This window comes from Nycticebus coucang, chromosome 24, assembly GCF_027406575.1.
Source record: "Nycticebus coucang isolate mNycCou1 chromosome 24, mNycCou1.pri, whole genome shotgun sequence".
Taxonomy (NCBI): Eukaryota; Metazoa; Chordata; class Mammalia; order Primates; family Lorisidae; genus Nycticebus; species Nycticebus coucang.
The window spans coordinates 28559968-28586509 of record NC_069803.1 but is presented as its reverse complement, the minus strand read 5'-3'; the positions used below and the strand labels follow the sequence as shown (position 1 = coordinate 28586509).

The window sequence follows — 26542 nt, the reverse complement described above, 5'->3', positions numbered from 1 at the left end:
ACAAAGAAATAAAAAGCATCCTTTGTGATGTTCACTACAGTAGAGCATTTGGAACACCCGTGCTTCTCACCCCGCATCACTACCTCTCTAGAAGGTTTAGCTTTATTCAAAGGTTCTGAGCTTTGGGCAAGAATTCATATTACATCCTAGATATACTATGATAGGTTCGTTGATCAGAAGTCACAGGTGTCTCTGGGAAGATGGTGAAATAATTGGGTGGGACCTGGTAGAACATTCCAAATAGGGTAGCAAGATCATGGAAAACCTTGACACCGGGAAGAGAAACAATCTGAATTATATTCATAAGAAGCTAATCTGGCTGCGTGTCTATATGAGCGGTCACAGTCAGGAAGAAGCAAGAAGGGCAGCAGCCAGGAGCAGGTAGATAATGGCAGCTTAAACTGCGACAGTGAACGTGAACCCGGGAGAAGAGGTACAGGGAGCTATACTCTGGAGGTAGAATCTAGGTTAACCTGATTAGAGGTGAGGGGTGAGGGAAAGGGATGAATCTGAGGATCCTGCTTAAGCAAGTTCAGCCACAATGGCTGGAAAAGCCGTCAATGGGCAGAGCTTGTGAATGGGAGGAGAGAGGGTTGCAAATGGAACCTTCTGGTTAGGAAACATGTTGTGGAAATAACGAGCAGGTGGCTGGATATGGAGATCTGGAGCCCAGAGGGTAGTTCTGGACCGTAAGTTTGAGCCTCATGGCCATAGAGGTGGCCTTGAAACTGTGCTAGAGAAAAGAAGCAAAGACTTAATTGATAGCACTGCTAAGTAAGATATTTACGCTCTCTCTGTGTCTCTCTCTCACACACACACAGCCATCAAACCACAACGTTCAGGGCTTAACTGGGGAGCACTAAAAGGGAAATCACTGAATATCTGGCTGCAACCAAAGTGGGAAGAAAGTTAAAAAATCAAAGATGCACATTTGTTCTAAAATTGCTAGCTACAACCTAATCATTACCCACTGTTTTTTATCTTTCACTTTGGGCATTTTTCTTTAAAATGACACTGTATTGAGCATAGAAAAGCACATAGATGATAGATAATAGGCCAGCTTGTTGAAATTTAAGATAAAATGACAGCAAATATTTAAAGATGAGAGCTCCATGTTAAAGATATGGATGGATGAATAAAAACTGATAGAGGCGGATTTTTGAAACACTATTTGAACCATCCTGAGTCATTTAGCATTGGTTCTAGAAAGGTCTTATTCTTATGAGAAATTAACATATTGTAAAATGTATGCAAAAGGAAACACTGCTTTTCTTCTTTTTAGGGAAAAAAAAATATTCAGAGATTTATGCTCCCTGTTCATCAAGGCCGAGGAGCTGGGGGAGGAGCTGGAGGTGGAGCTGGGGGAGGAGCTGAGGGAGGAGCTAGAGGCAAAGCTAGGTCATGTGGCCAAAGGAACTATCTTTAGATTACTGCCTTTCAAATTTCAAGAAACACAATTTATCAGTGATAAAAAAATTTAATTCCAATCACATGTGAACCATACCCCACGCCCCTATCAGCGGCCAGGCTCATTTTAGGATATTAGAAAAATGTTTGTCCTGGCAGGTTCACTCGGGAGGTAAATCGTCCACATACGATGATCCAAAGATAATTAGTAATACATTCGATTATTTCCTCCTGTTGATGATATAAGCAAATAATTCCACCATGAAACTCTTTGGGGGGAAAGGTGGGTTTTTGTTTTTTTTCCTTAAACCAAGAGGTTCAAGTCTTTTTCTTGAAAAGCAAGACCACCGGGGGCGGCGCCTGTGGCTCATCAGTAGGGCGCCGGCCCCATATACCGAGGGTGGCGGGTTCAAACCCAGCCCCGGCCAAACTGCAACCAAAAAAAAAAAAAAAAAAAAAAAGCTGGGCGTTGTGGTGGGCGCCTGTAGTCCCAGCTGCTCGGGAGGCTGAGGCAGGAGAATCGCGTTAGCCCAGGAGTTGGAGGTTGCTGTGAGCTGTGTGGCGCCATGGCACTCTACCGAGGGCCATAAAGTGAGACTCTGTCTCTACAAAAAAAAAAAAAAAAGAAAGAAAGAAAAGCAAACCACCACGCCCACATTCGATGCAACATCCTCAGCTCACCAAAGATGTGAAGCAGCTGTCAAACTCTGTGATGAGAACCCAGCACTCCTGAGGTCAGCGAGCTCAGCGAGTCTTACTCTGTTAGCCTGGACCCTCCTCAAGGCCTTCCTGCCCCTCCTGTACCCAGTAGAAGGTGACAAACTTCTCCAGCCAGTCTCCCTTCCTGCAGTTGGGGGTGCACTTGGCACCCACAGCCCAGCCAACTTTGCAGAAAACCGCAGTTTCGATGGAAAATCACTTTTGGTTTCTGGCTCCTCAGCAGTACTGCACAACTAATTAGCTCAACAATTGGTCCCTGTGATAAAATCAGCTAATTTTATGTTCAAATGGCTGCTCTGTGGTAAGCAATACTGTCACTCCAAACTTCTCATATAAAGACGTTGCTGAAAAAGCTGGTTACTAGGGGGTCACTGGGAGCGAACTAGTAAAGACTATTAAATTAGTAATCTAGTCAATGTTATAGTCAGTGCATGGGGTCCCACGAAGGCTCAAATGAGACAAATTGCCAGAATGGAGTGACAGGGCCAAAAACTCTGACCTTTAACGGGGAAAGCAGTACGCACAATGGATGGAACAAGCCATCTGCAAAGTATCTCTGCTGTCAGAAATAAATGTCTTTGACAAGATTACAGACTTCTAGACCCTAATCTGTAGTATTAAAAAATGACTCTCCCTGGATTAAATGCCTCTGTTGTTTCAGGAATTTGTTCAAGGTTACCCTAGAAAGAAAACCCCAGAGAACCAATCCCAGGGGTCACCTCATCAGCTCCCTGCTCTCCTTCCATTAGTGGTTAAAGGAATTGGTAAGATCTGTCTCCTCTTATTTTGTAGAATCTATCAGAAACCGTATTTTTTTTTTGGATACAGGGTCTCACTCTATTGCCCAGGCTGGAGTGCAGGGGCACAATAGGTGACTATTTCAAATGGCATGTGAACTTTATGGACACCCTGTGAAACTATATATTATATCACTATATGATTGTAGCAAGATGCCCTGCTAAAAATTAAACTTGTGTTTTTCTTTCTCTGCTCTAAGAGGTGGCAGAAAGTCACATGATCCTGGCAAATCATCCTTGAGCCATTGATATCAGCTGCCTTCCCTGGATTGGGGCTAGAAGGGACACCTCAGGGATGATGGCACCCCCCCACACCACTTCAAATCCCCATGGCCTCACCTGCCTCTTCTTCCCAGCCCCACCGCGGTGCCCAGCTCTGTGAGGCTCTCAGACATTCCCTTCATCAGCCTCCTGCAGCCCCAGCGCCTCACCTCACACTTGCACCATGGGCCCCTTACCTCCGGCCCACCATGCAGGATCCAGAACCTGCACTTGCGCAGCCCAGAAGCACAGAGTGAACCCACAGGTAGCGGCATCCAGGGGAAATACGCCTCCTGTCTTGCCCCGAGACGACTGCTCCATCAGAAGGCTCCAACACCCTGTTCCTGGCAGCAGAGGTCAACTCATACGGTCCTCCTGCTTCCGTCTCCCACTCCCTCTGCCCCTACACCTGTCCCCAGGCACCACACACAAGACTGCAGCTCGGGTTCTGCTTTCCGTGGGCCCAGGCTAAGATAAAAGCCATTGGTTGCCTGGGCAACCACAGAAGCCCAGTGAGCCCTACTGCTCACCGGGATGGGGTACCTGATGAGATACTTTGGTTCTCAGAAAGGAAAATGACTTGGCCCTTATGCTGTGGTGTTCAAGAAGGAAAAGGAGAGAGCGGTCCCTAGTCAGCACCTCTGATGGGCATGACTGTGCTCATGTGCCCTTGGGATGTGCCACAGTGAGAGAGGAAGGCCAGGAGGCTAGGACAATGTGCACCCCCGCCCCCAAAGTGCAGCACACACCTGCACACTCACCCCGGGGGTCTGCTGTGCTGTCTAATATGTAACCATTAGCCACAAGTGGCTATTTAAATATAAAGTTAAACTTATTAAAACAAAACATTCTGTTCCTTGTTTGTACGTATTTCAAGTGCTCAACAGCCACACGTGCCCAGTGGCTCTCCACTGTGCAGTGCGGAGGAGGGTGAAGGTGCCAGAGTCATGGCTCTCTGGGTGCAGTCAGTTAGCTGGGACAGCTCATCTGCCAGTGGAATCTAGGGTTGGTTTTATTTATGTGAAACCACAGAAGAGATGTGATGGTATTTGCTTTTGTGGTTGGTGATATGTAGTAATGTGAACAGCAATGGATATCTGGATACTTGAGGCATAAGAATCCCCAATCTCTATTAAAAAAAAAGTATATATATATATATATATGACATATTATATATATACTATTAAAGATATGTCTTTAATTCCCATATGCTTGGGTACAGAACACCCAAAAAGCATTTGGTTGCAATGGCTTTCTAGAATATAAGATAAACATTGTCAAAATATTCTACATAGTAAAAATAATGGAGAAAGGATTAAAGCATCTAATTAATTATTTAATTAGTACCTAAATTTTATTTCCCATGGATATCAGTTATCTAAAATCAACATAGGTTCTTTTGAAAGCAAAATGTAGACACTATATTGGGACATAAATTGGAAAATGAGGTCTGACTAAGCCTGTTCATCATCCCATGGAAGGCAATGGCCTTTTGAACTTGAAGCTTCCACTGTGAACACCAGGGCATCATTTCACTTCAAGATATTCTAGAGGGAATTTATACACTTCCGGAGCCTCCTAGGGGATCGTGAATCATGACATTAGGTGATTTACAGACAGCATATGTGACTTCTAGTTTGAATTAAGAACAATGCCTTTATGACTAAATATAGTGAGAGGAAACCAGATCAAACTTCTTTGTAAGTTCTTAGTTGGGGTTGGTCCTCAATGGGGGGCGGGGGATCCAGTGTGGCGTCCTGCTTGGTGAAGTGTTCCCCTAACCATCTCTCAAGTGTAAGTGCTCTTCCAGGACTAAGCCTTCTCCTCTCATCACTCCTCCCTGGTAATCTCATCAGTAACTGGGATTTTGTTTACTCAATATAAGTTAATAACTCCTAATAATAGCAAGGGCCCTGTTTGCTGAGCACTTACAATGTGCTTCATGCATATGAACCTAGTTAACAATCCCCACAAGGTCGGAACAGCTCACATCTCCTCCTAGCAGCCACCTGGATGCCCATCACATGGGGACCTCAAACTCCACATTTCCAAAATTTAACTTACCTTCCCCACACATCTGCCTTTGCTCTTCTACACTTTGGTAAAGAAAGTCACCAGCCAGAAACCTGTAAGTCACCCTGGATCCGTTCCTCTCATTGTTGTCCACCTCCAATGAACTTCCAAGTCCTATTAGTTAAACTTCCTAAATATCCTTTCGCCCTATTTATGCCTATACCATCCCAGACAAAGCTTCCACCATTTCTGGCCCCGAGTTCTGGCCCAGTCTTACTTGTCTTTAATTCCAGTTCTTCTAAGGTTGTCCCTCTGTGATTCTAAGCATGTGAAAAAGAGGGATAAGAGGGCCTCCCTCATCCTCACAGATTTGGTTCAGTTAAATAAGACATGTGGCTTTCTAAGCGTCAGACGCTCGATAAGTTACACAGACGGCAATTTAATGCTAGTGGCTACGTGTGTGTATCCACCACTACCAATGCCCAGAGAAGCCCACCATTTGTCAGAAAGGCCACGATGAGAGGGATAAGAGAAAGGATCATTTAAAGATAAAAACTTTTCAAAACAGAAATACAAGAATATTCAAGTTACTCCAAAATTTAGCAGACTAAAACAACATACACTATTATCTCACAGTTTCTGTGGCACAGCTTAGCAGGGTGCCTGTGGCTCCAAGTCTTTCATGAGACTTCAATCAAACTGGCAGGCAGGATTGCATCTCATCCGACAGCTTGACTAGGGTTGAAGGGCTTCCAAGCTCACCCACGTGGCCCTTGGCAGGTCTTCACTCTTTGCCACGTGAGCCCTGACACAGGGATGTCTCGTGACATGGAAGCTGGCCTCCCCCAGGGCAATGATCCCAGTGAGCAAGTGAGAAAGTGAGAATGAAAGAGAGAGAGAACGAGAGAGCTCCCACAATGGGAGCCACAACCTTTTATTGGCTTGTTCTCAAGAGGGACGTCCCATCGCTCTGTCATTCATTAGAAGTGAGTCACTAAATCTAGCCCATACTCGAGGAGAGGGGATTACACATGCATAGAGACCCCTGGGTTCATCCTACAGGCATCCTACAAGGTCAAAGGGAGACGAGACAGGCCAAGGAATGAACAGGTTCCATCAGCACCTCCCTCAGCCCTCTTGGCTCTTCAGAGTTGAGGTGACCATGACCCATGTGTCCAGCAACTTTATCACTGTTGGACACTCTCCTATCCTAGACTCTATCTGCCACCGCATGGAATGAGTGGGGGCTGTTGTATGCCAGAATTTTTACATAATTCCAAAACAGATCAGTATTCTAGTAGCTTCTAGCTTACCTGTCAAACGTGAATCCATATCAGAAAATATAATGATAATTAAAAGTTAAGCATTATCACAAAACTGTAAAGCAACTTCAATTGCTTTAAAAGAACTAAATCTCTATTGGAGGAGATTTTTAAAATATTATATAAATTACATAGTGAAAATAATTATTTTGTGATATAACAAATATATTTCTGACAAGTATTTTTATTATAATTCAACTTAACTGTTACTGGCCAAGAGAGTGAGAATTATGGTTGAATTGTATCCTTCACAATAAGATATGTTCGAGTCCTAACCCCTTAGAATGTGACCTTATGTGGCAATAGGGTTTCACAGAGGTCAAGTTAAATGCGGTCATCAGAGTTAGTCCTAATACAATTGGAGTCCACAGAAAGATGAGAAATTTGGACACAGAAACAGACATCCATAAAGGGAAGGTGATGTGAATATAACAGGCAGCAGATGGCCATGCACAGCCAAGGAGAGAGAACAGATCCTTCCTGCTCAGCCCTCACAAGGAACCAACCCCGCCCACACCGTGACCTTGGACTTCCAGCCTTCAGAGCTGTGAGATTATAAATGTGTGTTGTTGAAGCGGCCCAGCCTTTGGTGTTTAGCTATGGTGGCCTGAGGAAACGAACACAAAGAGAAGAAGAAAGGAGAGAGAGAGAGATTCACAGAGAGAGAGAGATTCACAGAGAGAGAGAGAGACTGTATTTTCAGTGTCTTAACAAGCAAAAATTCCCCTGGATCACTTGACTTTTAACAGAAACACGTAGGGGCCTCTACCCTTAAATTTGTACTTAGCACGTTTACCAGGCACAATGGCTCTACTCCAAGAGGCTGATGGAAATTTCTAAAAGTTGTGCAAAGAGAACACATTTCCAGGTGAAAAGAACCAGGCTCCCCTCCAAAGTCGGGACACAGCCCGAGTCGCGGCGGCCTCTACCTTCTGATATTCCTCTCGGGACTGCACGGCAGCCTCCATTTGCTTGGCCGAGGTCGGGTAGATGGCTGAGCGGTACCGAGTGCCATGGTCGTTGCCTTGGCGCATGCCTGGGAGAGTGGAAAACAGAGAGGGTTACCAGGGTCATTGGGCAACAGGGTCACCAGGTAACAGCGTCAGCGTCCAGCTGGGCGTAACACTGAGGCGTTCTAACACTTTCTTCATGTAGTCTCCAGGACTGATGTGCCAAGTGCTTGTTTAATTTTATCTTGGCATCGCTTCTTTAAACAAACACGGAATGTACCTGTTTTGATTCGCCTGTTTTAATGATGACAAATCTCTTGGAACGTAGGTAAATTTATCACAGGTCTTGGATCATACTAGAATCTAGTTACTAAATGCTCTATAAATATGTACTTTATTTAAATTGTTAAATAAGAACCTACTCCATCTATCACATGTAACACTCCCATGCTCATCATTGCCTTGGACCTAGAGAGACATCCTATGTGGATGATGTGGAAAGGGGACCATGTCTGTGTAAGGACCTGGCACTGCGCTGGACCCATAGGAGCCCTTTGCCTATGACTAAGGGCATCCACCTAGTTAAAGAAAAGTCTGGGACTTCACGTGGCCAAAGCACACTTTCTTCTTGCCCCAGCAGCTGAAGCATAGGTGGTGGTCATTTTCTGAGCTAGCAATAGAATCCCCAGAATGAAGCAGTTACAGATTTACCACACAGACCACTGTGCTGTAGTCAAAATGGACTAGGTCCTGGAATTTAGAAATAAGACATGAAGACAAAGCTTCATTGCTCAAACCAGTCATGCTCCAAATACAGTAAGGGGAAACGGAGACCAGTGAAATAGCAGGTGTTAGAGGCACAATGAAGGCAGGGATCCAGGGACAGCATGAGCCCTGCAGGGACGTGCTTGCAAGAGCAGCAGCCATACGGGTGGCATCTGCAATCAAAGGACCAAGGCCCCACTTCTCAAGAAATGAGCACCTCATCCACATGTTGGAAGCCCAGATGAGAAAAATGAGTCACTGGGAAAATGCTTGGACGCTCCACAGGTGACAACCTGGATGAAAAAACCAACACCTGGACACCGTGGTAAGTACCAGCCAGGGCCCTGTGTCTACTCGCTGAATCACAAAACACACACAGTACCTGACTATCCTAAATTGACTTAAGTGGCCTTCATGACGCGGTTCTGCAGAGGGCAAAATTAACCGAAATTATATTTTGAGAAAGGACAGAAACATATCATTGAGAGACAGAATGACCCCATGTCTGTCTTTCCGCAAATGTGTTCTCTCCAGCAAAAAGTATTCACATAGTGCCAACTGTGTGCTTGACACTATGGAGGCCACAGAATTAGGTCATGATTCTCAATCTCCGGAAATAACCCAGATAGGGAGGGAGGGAAGAGAGCAGGCATGAACTTGACTCTGTACTTCACTGCCCTGGGTCTGGACCATCTTTATTTAGTCCTCACACTGGTCCTGTGATGAAGGCACTCATGACCCTCCTTGACAAAAAGAAAGTTACGGATGGAGGATGTGAAGTGACTTGCCACCTGACATTAAATGAGTTCACATAGAAGGTAAACGGCATCCTATGATTTAAATCTCAATCTCCCTGACACCAAAGCTCTCCCCTTTCAAAACTGATACACAAGCAGTTACAGCAAAATAATCAAGGACGCCGGGACATGGTGCTCCAGGGTATGGTCATGAGGCGGGAGAGCCGCACCCCAGCCCACAGCACAGAATAAGAACAAGCTTGGTGTGAGCTGAGGACTTCACATAGACAGGACTGGGTCCGACAAGGGGCCTGGTGGGAAATGAAGTCCGTCACCAGAGCCTGAGGCCACATGGGTATCTTGACAGGTCACATATGGGACCAGAGGTCCATGGACAGGTCAGATTCCCAAGAGCTACAGAACTCAGTGGAACCTGGTGAGGACAACCTTCAGGGACCCAGAACTTCTGTTCACACAGACCCAACAGGTATCGCAAAGTTCACTGTGTCCTCCACTTGGCTTTGGGAAAACTAAGAAGATAAATTATTGACACTATTTGGCTGACTGCGTGTCCCAGGAAAGCAAGCAGTGGGCTTGCTGCAGTGGGTGAAAAGAGAATTCCTGGCTCAGAATCAACATCTTGTGCTTAAAATTCTGCCATAATACTCCATAAACTGATTAATGAGGACTGGGCTTTGGGGGCATCCGTGATGAGGGCTGACCTCGTGGCATCTACCAACTGTTTGAGATTTCTCCATCTACCTTCTCCAGAGAAGATTTTAAAGGAACAAACTACCCTCAGACTGCTCCAAGACTTTGCTGCCTCTCAGCAGCGCTAGAGACACTACTGGAAAACAGAAAGTGCTCGATCTATAAGGAAGAACAAGAGGGATGGAGACAGGAACTTGGGGGTTTTAAAAGGAAGTTCATGCTATGGGTTGGGGCCAGGTTTCCGCTTTGTGGCGTCCCACCAGTCACCAGCTGATAGTGAGCACCAGGGCAAGTTGTCTCATACTCCTAAGAGTCTGAAATTACCACCCCATCTTAAGGAACTTCAAAGAAGCAAAGTCATTAGCAGGACTGTTCAAGTGGGTTGCAAATGTAGAGCGGCTCCCATCAGGATGATGCCACGTTCTTCCCTTCTATAGACTGCTGCTAAGAAAAAATAAATCCCAGCCCACAGTCTGCTGCATCAAAAGGCCACCTACATGCTGGAGTGGCCCCGGACGATGGCATTAGTGCAAAAGCCAGCCTACGTGCTATTTCAGGATGGTCTCCTGCCTTCCGGTAGAAAACAGGGTCTCCACAGGTGAGGATGGTGCAGTGCCCTGGAGAGGGGCTTGCCTTCCTCCCACAGGTCCACAGGCCTGAGTCCCTTGGGCTGACAGGTGTTCACTTCTTAATATCCTTGTAAGCCTTCCCACCAAACCTGGACTTTATGTAAAGTGTTTGAGATAAACCTTATTCATATGGAATAATCTTACTTTACCCGACTGAAAAGTTAATTCTATCAGTTTTAACCTATGGCCCATTTTAAATTTAAACAAATGGACAGCTCGTCTTTCTTTCATCCAAAAGACGGAAGGGAGGGAGGGAGGGGAGTCGTCAAAATAGCTAAGGAGCCCAGAGCCCTCTCAGTGGGTTGGGGGAACTGGGCTTCAGTTATGTCTCTCACCCAATTCTGCAACACATAAGAGTATTATTATCAAACCCACTTCCTAGAAAATAAGACACACACTCAGAGGTTAGGGGCTCAGACAAGGCCCGTGATGCATCTGGAACCATCTAATCCCAAAGTCAATGATCTTAACTGCGATTAATCCACTTTGTAAATAATATACAACTGAAGCAAAAAATGAGTGGAAGGGAGGGGACTATGAAAGATACCAGATGACTTTCTTCTAAAGGAAATACTCCGTTGTCACCATCATTCTCACAATGTTCTCTGTATTTTTTTCATATAATGCATCTCAAGAGATAAAAGAATATGGTTATACAACAGAGGTGCCAAATGTTCGCTCAGTTATAGAAAAACAAAAAGAAAGGTTTTGATTTTCGGTCATGAGAAGATATTACTTCTATAACCATAAATTATTTTGAAAAGATGTGGTGATTTCTTCCTAAAAGGTAAAGTATTTTCTAAGTGTGGATTTTGCTTATATAAAAGTGAAATTTTATTGGTGAGTGGCCAAAGGAAACATTTTTAATTATCATATGTCTCCTGGAATGTCTTCTGAAACATTTTTAATTATCATATGTCTCCTATCTGTTGATGTTCCAGACTCCCAAGTTTGGCCAAACAATGAAAGTATAAGGAGACTTTCAAAAGCTTCAAGTGTTTACGTCACCATTTTCAATCCAGTTCACAAAGTTCCACAGCAATGAGAACATTAGGCATTTGAATGAGATTTAGGATGTTTACATTTGAATCAGTACCACGCGTACGGAGGCACACACACAGTCACGGAGCCAGGCCTCCGTCGTGGATGTTGCTCGTATCGTGAGAAGTAGCAGGAACATAGCATACCTCTGTAGTTTCCAGATTTGATTATGGAAAAGTACATAAGACACAGATGTACAAAAGGACGTAAAACATAAATGCAAAGTTATTAAAGTATCCACTTTATTACAGATAATACTATACATATTACATATGATTATACTTATTTGATATAAAGTGACCACTTATGCGACTGTCCTACTGATGCCGAGAAGCGGAGCCTGCCGGCAGCCTCCCTGTGTCCTCACTGAGGACGAGACCCTCCCTCTCTCTAGCTGGTTTTTGTGACCATTTCCTCAGCATATAGATGCATCCAGGGGAAAAAAAAAAAAAAAAGTTTAGATTAATCTGCTTTTAGAACTTATATAAATGAAATTATATTTCGGTTTGAATCTTTTGTTTACTTCGATGTTGATAAGCTCTTTCCACTGTCTTCACTTTCACGGCTTCATAATATCCCATTGCATCGACAGACCACAATGGATTTATATATTCCACTGTTGATGAACACTCCCACCTTATGTGTAAACAAACGCATGTATGTGTAGCAGGATACACGCATGCATTAATACAACAGAATACATGCCCAAAATGTTCCGCAAAGAACATTCAATGCATGCAAAGAACATTCTGGACATGTACATATTCTGTTAGACAGATGCATGAGTCTCCCTGGAGCTCATATCCAGAAATAGAACTGTCGCCTTATCAGGTTTGCATGTCTCCAACTTCAATGCATGCTGAACCATTTCTCCAGAGTAGTTGTACCAAATTACAGACCCACGTTACTCAAAGAGTTCTTGGAGCTCTAAATGTTTGCCAATTCATTAAAGTCTGCTAAGGTGACACTTCTCACTTTTTGTCAGTCTGCTTGGTAGGTAATGGAATCTCCCTTGATCTTAACCTGCATTTGCCGGATTAATAATGACATTATCATTCCACATGTTTCTTCCCCATTATTCAAGTACTATGTTCACTGTTTCTATTAGTGGCCTTTTTTTCTAAAAGAAATCTACTGTATTTTTTTTAAAAATCTTTTAGAAATATTCCGACCGCTAATCCTTTATCAAACAAAATCTCTCTGTTCTTGGCAGTTTCTTGACGATGTTTTTTGATGAACCTAAGTTGTGAATTTAATATTGCTGAATTTATTAAATATTTTTCCTTTGTGGCTAGTGATTTTTGAATCTCATTTAAGAAATTCGTCCCAAATACAAAGGCATGATGATACTATAATATCTACTTGAAGTTTTGCTTGCCTGCCTTTCACATTCAGGTCTTTTATCTCCCTAGAATTGATTTTGGGAAAATCCAACCAAATTTTTTCCTATAAGAAAATCATCTTATCACTACTGATGAAAAAGCCATTCTTTCCCCAGTGCCATGAAAGGCCAGCTGTATCACCTGTCATATCCAGATATAAGTATGTTTCTGGATTCCATGTTCTATTACGCTGGTCCGTCCATCTGTGCCTACATCAAATTCACCCTGTCTTAAGAGCTGTATCTTTGCTGTGACTCCATATCTGGAGGAATAAGTCCTCCCATCTTCCTGTTATTATGCAGGAGTGTCTTTGCTGCGATTAGACTTTACATTTCCTTATAAATGTCACAATTAGCTTTTAAAACGACAAAAAGAACAAGAGTAACGATAAAATATTATTGGAATTTCATTTGGGTTTGCACCGAATCTGTAAAACAATTTGGGGAGAGCTGACATGTTCACAAACCATAAACAAGAACTGATATTGAATCTTCCAGCTGCCCAAGCACTAAGCCAATGCCCATGTTTTGTAGATATTTTCTTTTCTTTTCTTTTTTGGTAGCACTCTACTTCAAGGTATCAATTCTTGGTAAACAAATAAACCCTTAAATTCTAGTGACGGATCTTAATAGAAGTTTCTTTCTTAATCATGCAAAGTACAATTAGTAAAAAGGAGTTGGTAATGGTTCTGCTTCACGAACTCTTCAGAGGCCCAGGCTGACAGAAGCTTAACCACCCCCCATGGGTCGCCTGGAAAGTTTCCCCTGTGTTCACATTCAGCAGGTAGATTAAACATAAAGAGAGAAGTTCACAGACCATGGAGGAGGTTTTTATGGGTCAGGTTTGGGAAGCAGTATGTGTCACTTCTGCCTCATTCCATTGGCCAGCACTCTGTCATGTGGCCACTGCACGGGAGGACAGGAAACGTCCAGCTGTGGACAGGTGAAAAGGCATCGGTCTTTACACACTTGCTTCTTTCCTTGGCTTACTGCATGAGTTAGGACTCCGCAGCACAACTCTGGTAAGACGTGACAATGACATTGTTGTAGTTCACCGATGTTTTACTATTAAGTATAGTGCCTGCTATAGGGTTTTGTACTTTTCTTTTTTTTTTTTTTTTAGACAGGTTCTTGCTCTGGGGTGTAGTGGCCTCATCACAGCTCATTGTAGCCTTGAGTTCCTGAGTTCAAGTGATCCTCTCTCCTCAGCCTCTGCAGTAGCTGGGACTAGAGGCACACACCACCAGGGCTGGCTAATTTTTCTATTTTTTTGTAGAGACAGGTTTCGTTCTTACTCAGGCTGGTCTCAAACTCCTGGCCTCAAGGGATCCTCCTGCCTTGGCCTCCGAAAGTGCTATGATTACAGGCATGACCCACCCTTCCCAGCGGGGCACTCACTATCACACTAACCAACTCATCTTTTCTGTGTGTCTTCCATTATCATTGATGAATACTGAATTGTATACAGTACATTTTCTGCATCTATTTCAACAATCATATATATGTTTTCCTAAAATGTGGTAAAGTGCTTAATTACCTGGGTTAATACTAAAACTGCTAAACCAAGAAGTATTCTTCAGAGGAACCTACATTGGTCATGATGTACTTGAGGGGACCAGGGTTAGAGTTGGGGGGAAGGGTCCACAAAAAGGAGAGGAGACCAGTCCAAGCATTGGGAATGCTTTATGGAAAAGGCAGAAAAAGAGCACAGTGGAGTCTGACCAGCAGTCAACTCAGCTTTCACACAGTTTCAAGGTTTTTTTTTTCTGATTTTTTTTTTATTGTTAAATCATAGCTGTGTATATTAGTGCAATGAAGGGGTACAATGTGCTAGTTTCGTATACAATCTGAAATATTCTCATCAAACTGTTCAACGTAGCCTTCATGGCATTTTCTGAGTTACTGTATGTAGACATTTGTATTCTGCCTTTAGTAAGTTTCACCTGTACCCATTCTAAGATGCACCATAGGTGTGGCCCCACCCATTACCCTCCCTCCACCCTAACCTCCCACTCCCTTCCCCTTCCTTGGCCCTTTCCTCATAGTCTTGTTCTATAGTTGGGTTATAGGCTTCAAGTGAAAGCTATAATTTAGCTTCATAGTAGGGCTGAGTACATTGGATATTTTTTCTTCCATTCCTGAGATACTTTGCTCAAAAGGATATGTTCCAGCTCCATCCATGTAAACATGAAAGAGGTAAAGTCTCCATCTTTCTTTAAGGCTGCATAATATTCCATGGTATACATGTACCACAATTTGCTAGTCCATACGTGGGTTGATGGGCACTTGGGCTTCTTCCATGACTTAGCAATTGTGAATTGGGCTGCAATAAACATTCTGGTACAGATGTCTTTGTTATATTGTGATTTTTTTGGTCTTCTGGGTATAAACCTAGTAAAGGAATTATAGGATCAAATGGCAGGTCTATTTTTAGGTCTCTAAGTATTCTCCAAACATCCTTCCAGAAGGAACGTATTTAGTGTGCATTCCCCCCAGCAGTGTAGAAGTGTTCCCTTTTCTCCACATCCACGCCAACATCTCTGGTTTTGGGATTTTGTTATGTGGGCTACTCTTATTGGGGTTAGGTGATATCTCAAAGTAGTTTTGATTTGCATTTCTCGGATGATTAAGGATGATGAGCTTTTTTTCACGTGTTTATAGATCATGAGTCTGTCTTCTTTAGAGAAGTTTCTCTTCAAGTCCCTTGTCCACCCTGAGATGAGATCATGTGTTCTTTTCTTGCTAATACGTTTGAGTTCTCTGTGGATTCTGGTTATTAGACCTTTATCAGAGGTATAACCTACAAATATTTTCTCCCATTCTGAGGGCTGTCTGCTTGCTTTACTTACTATGTTCTTGGCTGCACAGAGGCTTTTTAGCTTGATCAGGTCCCAGTAGTATATTTTTGATACTGCTTCAATTGCCTGGGGAGTCCTCCTCATAAATTATTCACCCAGGCCGATTCCTTCAAGAGTTTTCCCTGCACTTTCTTCAAGTATTTTTATAGTTTCATGTCTTAAGTTTAAATCTTTTATCCAGTGAGAGTCTATCTTAGTTAATGGTGAAAGGTGTGGGTCCAGTTTCAATCTTCCACAGGTTGCCAGCCAGTTCACCCAGCACCATTTGTTAAACAGGGAATCTTTTCCCCACTGCATGTTTTTAATTGGCTTGTCAAAGATCAAATAACGGTAAGTAGCTGGATTCATCTCTTGGTTCTCTATTCTGTTCCAGACATCTACTTTTCTGTTTTTGTGCCAATACCATGCTGTTTTGATCACTATCGATTTATAGTACAGTCTCAGGTCTGGTAGCGTGATTCCTCCTGCTGTGTTTTTATTGCTGAGTAATGTTTTGGCTAGTAGAGGTTTTTTCTGATTCCATATAAAACAAAGTATTATTTTTGCAAGATCTTTAAAATATGACAATGGAGCTGTAATAGGAATTGCATTAAAATTATATATTGCTTTGGGTAGTATACACATTTTAACAATGTTGATTCTTCCCAGCCATGAGCATGGTATGGTGTTTTCCATTTGTTAACTCTTCAGCTATTTCTTTTCTTAAAGTTTCATAGTTCTCTTTGTAGAGATCTTTCACATCCTTTGTTAGGTATACTCCCAAATATTTCATCTTCTTTGGCACTACTGTGAAAGGAATAGAGTCCTTGGCTGTTTTTTCGGCTTGGTTATTGTTAGTATATATAAAGGCTACAGATTTATGGGTGTATTACATTGCTGTACTCCTTGATCACTTCTAAAAGTTTTGTAATAGAGTCCCTAGTGTTTTCCAGATATACGATCATATCATCTGCAAAGAGTGAAAGTTTGATCTCTTCTGACCATATATGGATATCCTTGATCGCCTCTTCTTCCCTAATTGCAATGACTAAAACTTCCATTACAATGTTAAAGAGCAATGGAGACAATGGGCAACCTTGCCTGGTTCCTGATCTAAGTGGAAATGATTTCAATTTAACTCCATTCAGTACGATATTGGCTGTGGGTTTGCTCTAGATGGCCTCTATTAGTTTAAGAAATGTCCTTTCTATACCAATTTTCTTAAGTGCTCTGATCATGAAGGGATGCTGGATATTATGAAAAGCTTTTCTGCATCAATTGAAAGAATCATATGGTCCTTATTTTTTAGTTTGTTCATGTGCTGAATTACATTTATAGATTTATGTATATTGAACCTGCCTTGAGAGCCTAGGATAAATCCCACTTGGTCATGGTGTATAATTTTTTTGATGTGTTGTTGGATTCTGTTTGTTAGGATCTTATTATTTTAGCATCGATATTCATTAGTGATATTGGTCTATAATTTTCTTTTCTTGTTGGGTCTTTCCCTGGTTTGGGGATCAAGGTGATGTTTGCTTCGTAGAATGTGTTGGGTAATATTCCTTCTTTTTCTATATTTTGGAAGAGATTTAGTAATATAGGTACGAGTTCTTCTTTAAAGGTTTGGTAGAATTCTGACATAAAGCCATCTGGTCCTGGGCTTTTCTTTTTAGGGAGATTTTGTATAGTTGATGCTATTTCAGAACTTGATATAGGCCTGTTCAACATTTCCACTTCATTCTGGCTAAGTCTTGGTAGGTGGCATACTTCTAGGTATTGGTCGATTTCTTCCAGATTTTCGTATTTCTGAGAGTAGAGTTTCTTGTAGTATTCATTAAGGACGTTTTGAATTTCTGAGGGGTCTGTTGTTATTTCATCGTTACCATTTCTGATTGATGAAATTAGAGATTTTGCTCTTTTTTTCCTGGTTAAGTTGGCCAAAGGTTTATCTATTTTATTGATCTTTTCAAAAAACAAACTTTTGGATTTATTGTATAATTCTTTTTTTTTTCAATTTCATTTAATTCTGCTCTGATTTTGGTTATTTCTTTTCTTCTGCTGGGTTTGGGGTTGGAGTGTTCTTCCTTCTCCAGTTGCTTAAGATGTCCCATTAAGTTATTAACTTCCTCTCTTTCCGTTTTCTTGAGGAAGGCTTGCAGTGCTATAAATTTACCTCTTAGGACTGCCTTTGCAGTATCCCAGAGGTTCTGGTAATTCATGTCTTGATTGTTGTTTTGTTCCAAAAATTTGGTGATTTCCTTTTTAATCTCATCTATAACCCATCTATCCTTCAGCATAAGGTTGTTTAGCTTCTATGTTTTTGTATGGGTATGCAGGTTCCTTTTGTTATTGAGTTCAACTTTTATTCCATGATGGTCTGAGAAGATGCAAGGAATAATTTCTATTTTTTCTAATTTGCTGAGGTTAGATCTGTGGCCTAGGATGTGGTCGATTTTGGAGTATGTTCCGTGGGCTGATGAGAAGAATGTGTATTCAGTTTTGTTGGGATGAAATGTTCTGCAGATGTCTGTTAAGTCCTGATGTTGAATGGTTAAGTTTAAATCTAAAATTTCTTTGCTTAGAGTTTCAAGGGGTTTTTATTTTTCGTTATTAGTAGGGTTGACTGTGGTGGCTCCCAGAGGCAGTCATCTCTTCTGCAGAGAAACTAATTTTTGCACTCAGAGCAAATCTAGGAGCTACTCCTTTTATTGGCTACCAGCTAGGGCCAGAATAAAAGTTACCTGTTCTGTTGTTTCCTAGGAACACCGGCCTTGAAGCATTTCAGAGGGCAGAGAGGGGGCTTCTGTGGTCATGCAGTCTGGTTTCTGGCCTGCTCCTTCCCTCCAGCTGTCTCCCAAACTGGCTGCACTCTTGGCAAGGCCATGAGGATTTCATTCCCACAGTATTATCTTCTTATGTACTATTTAATTCAGTTTCCTAATTCTAATTTCTGCACATGTGGTCATGAGTAGGATTGTCCTATAATTTTTTCTTACATGGTCAAGTTTTGATATCAAGATTACTGAAGGATCATAAGATGAACTGCATTTCTCTCTAATCTCTGAAAGAGAACATGGAAGACCTCAATTATTTCTTCCGCCCTTTCCAATCCTATGTCAGACAAAAATGCCTTCATTATTTCACGTATCTAAAATACACAATAAAATCATCAGGTAAGTTCTTATTTATGTTTTTTCTCTTTTAAAACTGCAGGATAATTACAAATAATTTACCAACCTCTTTCCAAGCCACAATAAATAAGAGCTAGGGAGTAGGCAGGTGGGAGAAAAATTAGATTGGGAAATATCAGTAGAACTAAACTGATGAAGCCATCTGAACACAGCACTTTCTTTATGAGAAGCTTTTGAAATACTGACTCAATTTCCTTAATGATCATAGTCTTTTCAGTTTTGCTAAATGATGTTTTCAAAGAACTGTTCTATCTAATTTGTCAAATTTATTGACATAAAGTTACTTATAATGCTCCCCTAGTACCTATAGAGTCTCCTGCGTCTGTAGTGATGCCCCATTTTGTATGCCTGAAATTGGGTTTTTGTGTCTTCTTACTTTTTCCTTGATCAACTTCCCAAGTTTTATCATTTTTATAGCCATTTTGAAATACCAACTGTTGGCTTTTTTTCTGATCCTTTCTGCTCCTTGTTTGCTTTCCATTTATTTCTGCTCTTTATCATTTCTCTGTTCTATACTGCGTGGGTTTATTTTGTTGTTGATTTTCTTAATTCATGAGACAGATGGTAACCCTGGCCTTTCTCCTCACCTGATCTGTGAATGGAGGGCTCTATGTTTCCCTTTACCACTTACCTATGTCTTATGAGTTCTGAGGTGTGATATCTTAATTATCATTTGATTCAAAATATTTTCTAACTTCCATGATGACTTATCTTTGATAAATAGGATAGTTAGAAATTCTTTAATTTTTTAACATAAGGGAATTTTCTAAATTTCTTTTTTGCACCTATTTCTGGCACACTTGCATTATGGCAAGAAAAACACAATCTCTATTATTTTAATACCTTAGAAACACATTGAGCCTGATATGGCCTTGTATATATTCAATGTGCAACTGAGGAGGAGGCACATTCCGAGGTGCAGGGGACAGAGTTACCTATGTCCAGCAGGTCAAGTGCTGTAGCGTGTTGGTCTCACCCTCTAAATCCTTAATCGGGCTTTCAAGACTCACATTGTATGGGATTTGCAAATTTGCTCATTACATAGGTATTACTAAGCCTCTGCTTACTTGTCTGGTTTCCAGTGTTCCTTTCCATTTTAACCTGGCAATTCCTAATAATTTTGTCAGCTCCTTCACATGATGATTTTAACCCCTTTTAATATTTTATCCAACATTCTGAGTTGCTGTCAGTGAGAAAGTTGATCTGAACAGCCTCACCTGCCATTCCTGGATCCTGGACACTTCAGCTCCTGCCAGTGCTACCAACTCTGATTTTCCTCTTGTCTAACTTAGTATTCTTTTATGTGAAGTGTAGTAATTCTTCTGACTTCATGTCTTTCTATTGATTTTATATCATCTCAGAAAGGTATTCAAATTCTAAATGACCCAGACATTACTATCTTAAAATAAGTGAAATTCTTCCTGGCTAAAAATTTTCAAAAGCAACTTCCTCATCTTGCAAATCCTTAACAGGATTATACAAGTACAATGAACATCACAAGGAGTTCAAGATCACGGGAGAAGGTGCTCCTGTTTCCAGCCATGCTGGGCTGTGTTTCCTGCTAATGGTATTGTGTCACAATGTGGTGTCATGGGCCACACGATGGAAAAACACAGGCTTAGAATTGAGCCCTTAGGTCAAAATTCCAGCTCCGTAACATAATGTACTAACTGGCTTATGCCAAATCACTTCACATCTCTAGACCTATTTGTTTATCTGTAAAAAGGGTCTCCGGTTCACCGGTTACTTTAAAGATTAAATGGGATTGTGTACACTTAAGCAGCTAAGAACTGTGCTCAGCCCAAAAAAGACTCCCAGTAAGAGTTTTTCATTCAGTTTAGAGCCACCAAACCCTTACGACATTAGAAAGGCAAAGGCAAGATGTTATTATAAATATAAGCTTTATGTAAGAGAGGGGTTTGCAAGTGCAAATAACACTTCTGCAAATAGCAATGATACCATGTACATGAATAATGTTATGCAAGGCAAAGTGTGACTGAAAGAACAATTAATAAAGAAAAATATCAGTTAAATTCTTTGTTTCATTTCTCCCTGTTTCTGAAATTCTTAAAAGAATGAAATCCCTTTCAGAATTCATAATGCTGGGTTTGGGTCGTTTTTGCATTTTCTATTTGTGCAGCTGTTCCTCCACTATAAGTATGCACATCTGCTCATTAGCAATACAATATAATTCCCACTGTCTAATTATTTGCAGATGATAGATTCCTTGTACATGGTCTAAAAAAAGGATAGTCCTTCAAAACGGGTGACTTTTTCTTTTTTTTTTTTTTTTTAACTAACTTAAAAAGGGTCAGTGCGACCAAGTTCAGATATTAATTTGGCAAGTTCAAATCTATGAACACCAGCACTTAATTGCCAAGTTGACGGGAAACAGAAGGAAACTAGGATTTTTCTCCCTCTAATTAATGTTTCCCAGCAGACAGCACAGAGGGCTCCCTTCTCCAGCACGCACCTGGACAGAGGCCGGTAGACCTGTTGAAGACGGAAGGGACCAATCCTGCCCTCATCTCTGGGGACCTCCTGGGAACAACCCACCTGGAGCAATGCTTCGAGTTGAGTGTGTATTTCTAGTTAGGGGGCGAGGGGCATGTGGGGTCCAAGGCATGGAATAAAGAGGAGTCCTTAGAGGTTGTCTAGTTCCACACAATCCCCCACAAATGATCTGGGAGCTGGGACAGCCAGCTGGGTGTGCAGTCCTGGGACCCTGGGAAACAGCACAGGCAGCACAGCCCACTGGGACAAGCTGGGACAAGTCTCTGAGGACAAAGGGAGTCTAGCGTCAGAGGTGGAGGGTGGGCATGGGAGGGAAAAGGGTGATGAGGAGTTGATTGAGGATAAAGGCTACGGACAGAGATGGGAAATCATCGTGGTAAGGAGAACATGAGCCGAGACAAAATGAGAGGGAGATGCTGGGATTCACAAAGGAAGGAGACAAAGAAACAGCAGCTGGTGGACGTGGCTCTTCCACAGGCAGGGAGAGTACAAGGGCCATGGGTCCCCGGGCGCTTCCTCTGCATAGGTCCTGACATGCACAGGGGGGTATAGGGTCAGCTACTGGAGAAAAGGAGGGAAAAAGACCTAAATTGAACCAAAATAACAGTAATGTAATCAAAGCAGTTCTTGCCTGTAGAATCCAGCCTGAGGTGGGGACTACTGAGCCGTCTATCCTGTGACTCTGTTATTACAAGGGCCTAGGCCCACCCCAACTTGTATGAGATGGTAGGAGATGGCTCACACTTCACCCCCACACCAACTCGTCAAGAGGGAGGAATCAGAAGAGAACACCCCGGCCCTCAAGTCCACGGAACCCAGAAGTTTCACACCATCACATCAACTTAGGCCTCAGTAGTTAAGAGTTTTGATGTCTGGCCATACTTGGTGCTAAGGAGTCTAGGGAATCTAGTCTTTATTGGTGGCTGCATACTGGTTAAAATTCCAATACTACCCAAGTGGGGGATCTTGGGGTCAACCTGCTATCTCAGCCAGAAGCCTCTGCAGAAAGGCTATTGCTCCCTGAGGAGCATGTGGGAGTAGTTTCCAGGCCAGAGTCCCGTGAGAAGGGAGGCCCACGAATCCAACTGTCCAGCAGGCAGGCCGAGAGGCTGCAGAACGTGCCTCATGTGCGAGCGTGCCAGCCTTCCAGAGGTATCTAATGCTGTGGTGGTTAATAAAATGGGCATTCAATTTAAAGTACAATTAAATTCACAGCAGAACTTTAATGTATTTGCTTTTAAAGGCAAAACATGTGGGGGATCCATAAGAATGTTTACCTTTAGAAGAGGTCTTCTTAGTCAAGAGGCTCAGACCTCTCCAGTGCAGAGGAAGGAAAACAGGCTTGAGCTTTAGACAGAGCTGGGTCCAAACACTGCCGTCCACAGTGAGCACAACGGTGAGGCTTTCGAAGCCTCGTTTCTTCTCTTCCGTTAGATGAAGACAATGTCCCTACCCCATATGGTTATGGTCGGGATTAAATGCAATTAGCATTATAAAACGTCTATCACTAAGACTGGCCCATAAAAGGTGCTTAACAAATGTCACTATCCCTTGTCTGAGGATCCAGGAGAGTGAAACGGGCTATAATTAAGGAGTCAGATTTATGGGGGGAAGTCAGACAAAACTGGTCTCTGCCTGTGCACTTGCGGCTTGGCCCAAGGCACATGCTGTGTGCACTGCAGCCCACACCAGGATTGGACACTGAACTGTGTTATCTGTGCACAAGCACGCTTCTTAAACACAGGCCAGGAGTGAGAGGCTGGGACCAGATCAGCCTCTCTCGATACTATGTCAGCAGCAACCTTTAGGAGCCTTCAGACTGAGGACCCACCAGCCTCACCACCCTGTCAGCATGGGCAGTGTCCAGAGTGACAAATGAAACAATGCCAGACTCTTCCCAGTGAGCGTGACAGACAAAACAATCTCGTAGGTAGAAAACCCACACTTTAGTAGATGGAGGGCAGATATTTTCCTACAGAAAGAACTCAAGGGCAATGCAAATATAAAAATAAATGTAAAAATCCAGTGAAATGGCATTCCACATTGAGAAAGACCTAGTAATAATACCTAGCATTTTCACGGGGAGCTTACCATTTTCATGCCATTTTCACATGACTTAATTCTTGGGCAGTCTAGTGTAGATATTGTTATGCCTTTTTCACAGATGAGAGAAATGGAGGTTCAGACTGGGTAACTATCTTGGCCAAGATTACTGAACTGGGACCATAGCCCAAGCCTTGTAAATCTCAGGCTCTGTGATGCCACCCAGAGACTGGGGGAGTCTGCAGACCGTGTGGGTCAGGAACAGGCACGTGCCAGTCAGTCCCTGGAAGCCTGTGGGAACTGTATGTGTCCCATGAGTAAGACAGACAGCTGTGATAGGACATGCTAGCTTAAACAGTGGTATCTGAATGTTTCAACAAAAGTAGAAATTTTGTGATAATTGGCAAATTAAGAGAAAAGAGTACTCCACTCGCTGGCCCAATGTATAATGATGCTAAGGGGGTCTGTTACTCTGCCTGAAGCTAATCTACTGGGTGGCTCTTCCTGGACTCCCTGATTACTGGCTCTGGAATAACAGGTCTCTGGGGCCACCTACACCCCAAGAACCCCACATTTTCCTATCTTTCTCTTACCAGCTTTGCTCCCTTCAAAATGGCAGGCTGTGTATGGGAGCCTCATCCTTCCCATCAGAGCAGATACCGTGAGAGCAGCTTCAGTTCCTTGAAGTGCTGAAGGACATGCCGAATTTTCTCTGTTTAGTCCACGCCATGAACGTTTGACTTAATCAAAAGGGGACTTTAAGTTTAAATTCTTCCGTTCCCACTGCAGTAAGACCCTTGACATCAGCAAGAATACCCACATTTGCAAGTATCACTATAGACTATTGCTTATACTACAAAATGCAGCAAATCATAACTAAAAACTTTACGTAGCCCCTTGAAATCCTTAATGACTTCATAAATAAAGTACCAAAATCTTTCAACATGCTAATTAATATACATTTTTCTCGAGAGTCATGTTTCTGTGGAGAATCACGTTTCCTGGGCATATCCTTACATCAAAGGTCGATGCCTTCTCAACTTTCGCTCAAGTTTTATCTTTGTATTGGTGAGTGGCATGGACAAGAGCATCCTCAAAGTAGTTTTCGTATTTACGTCTTCTATTCTTTAAAGGTACCAGAATGGCCTGTCACTTCACAGAACAGAGCCACCACCAAATCCAACATGCTGCTGTCTTCCGAAACATCTGTTTTCCAAGTAGGAGCGAACATTTCTGAGACTTCACTCTTCTCTGCTGGAAGCTTTCTTTTCGGGGCTACTTTTCCCTGGGAAATGTGACAAGAGTTGCCACGTAACCTCAAGCAGAGAATCTAGAGGGGTCAGAGGTGGTGTGTGATCCATGGACACATTCACTTTTAGCTGGGTTCTCCCCTGCCACATCCCCGCCCTGCAGGTAATGAGCTTCAAAATCTGACCTCAGAAGAATTACATACCACTATGTAATATGGAACTTCAGGGTTCCCAGGGAATACTAAATCTGTTGGTACCAGAGTTCTTCTGAACTAAAGTTTTTGCTTTTAATATTCTAGTGGTAACAACGTGCTGGTTTTAATGATTTCATGTTTATATTCTGGTCTGTGGTCTTCTGTGCATTTGATCTCTGTCCATTGGCATTTGATTATTTTCTTCCTATAGGAATATATCTTCCATGTCATTGACCAAGTGGCTGGATATTCCCTGCATATGCACTTGGTGATTGAGTAGCACCCAGCAGAGTGCCCGGCAAACAGAGAAGACACAAGATGAACATCACAAATGAATGACTGTCTTTCCCAGGACTTTAAAGCTATTGAGAGGAAGTGGCATATGTTTGGGGGGGCCACATCTCCTAAATCCTAAACCCCAATTCTTTATTCTCAGTTACCAAGGGAACCACCAACAGGTCTCAAAGAAACCATTTTTAGCATCCTTCACCCAACATCTGAGTTGATGATAAATTATTAATCAAATACTTTTTTAGACCTTAGATTTATAAAGCCAAATGAACACGGTTAACTAAAAGTTATGGAATGTCGTGAACACAGTAATTGTTTAGGTCAAATGTGTGGATTAGTTAGGATTTTTGTTGTTGTTGTTTCACGGAATAGAAACTCAGCTGACTAGCTTAAGAAAAACAAAGGGGGAAGTACCCAGTAGTCCCATAGTGTGGGAAGCTACAAGGGGAGCTCTGGGGACTAGAGGAGGAGCTGTAGGTCTGAGAGGTCATAAGACCCTCCGTCCCCCATGGGGTCTCTCTTCCTGTCTCTGTCACCCTCCTACCTTGCTTCTCCTGACAGGCCCTTGCTACATACAGAGCACCTCTGCCTTGGCAGCCCCAGCAAAGGGAGACAGTTTTCTCCCATATAATAGTTCCAGGGAAGGACTCTAATTGGTCCTACTTGGTTTAACCGCCCAATCCGTGGGTCTAATACTCATGACAACAAGGCAAGAGTCTGTGGATGGCCAGGCCTGCCTCATGGACCCACCCCCTTGGCTAGTATGGCAGGGCCCAATTCCAACAGCGTCACAGAAAACCTTCCAAAGCTAACAAAAAAAAAAAAAAAAATATATATATATATAGCTACCACAGCAGATGACACTGAGCTGTCCAAAAGAATAATTCTAATAATAATGTGGGAAGACCATGTATCTTGTGATTTAATATTTACAATAGTAGGTACTGCATCTAGGACTATTCTACACAGGAATGGATAAATGAAAGGGTGAAAAAAACCCTATCCTTCTACATGTGTAATTTGCTTAACAGATCACTTGGAAAATGTATTACTCAACAATCAAACTCCATTGTCTGTAAACCCCACTACGAGCAATTTCATCTTTTTGCTTAACATTAAAGACACAAAGACACTAGTCTGTGACATTTAACCAGATGATCTTAAAAATCTCTTCTAGTCTATGAGTCAAAATACCTCTGGAAGAAGAGTAGACAAAGTTACATTACTGGACAGTCTCTTGGGCTCAGTTGTAACCCCTCCAAATTCATGTATTGATGCCCTAACCCCCAGCACCACAGAAGATGATGGTATTTGTCTTTTGATAGGGCTTTTAAATAGGTGAAATGAGTTCAAGTGAAGTGGGCCTTGATCCAAGATGACTGTATCCCCATGAGAGGAGGAAATCTGGACACAGAGTGCCAAGGGATCGCACATGAAGACCCAGGGAGAAGACGGCCATCTGCCAGCCACAGAAAGAGGTGTCAGAAG

General features: G+C 42.4%; 1 protein-coding gene across 3 annotated transcripts in view; it reads right to left on the bottom strand.

The window, feature by feature from the left end:
- MSRA (methionine sulfoxide reductase A) overlaps positions 1-26542 on the bottom strand; it is a 340470-nt gene that overhangs the window by 82855 nt on the left and 231073 nt on the right. For all 3 annotated transcript variants that reach the window (XM_053578476.1, XM_053578475.1, XM_053578477.1), the window contains one exon: positions 7450-7556. In XM_053578476.1, coding sequence (XP_053434451.1) covers positions 7450-7556 — 107 coding nt within the window. The remainder of the gene's footprint in view (positions 1-7449; positions 7557-26542) is intronic.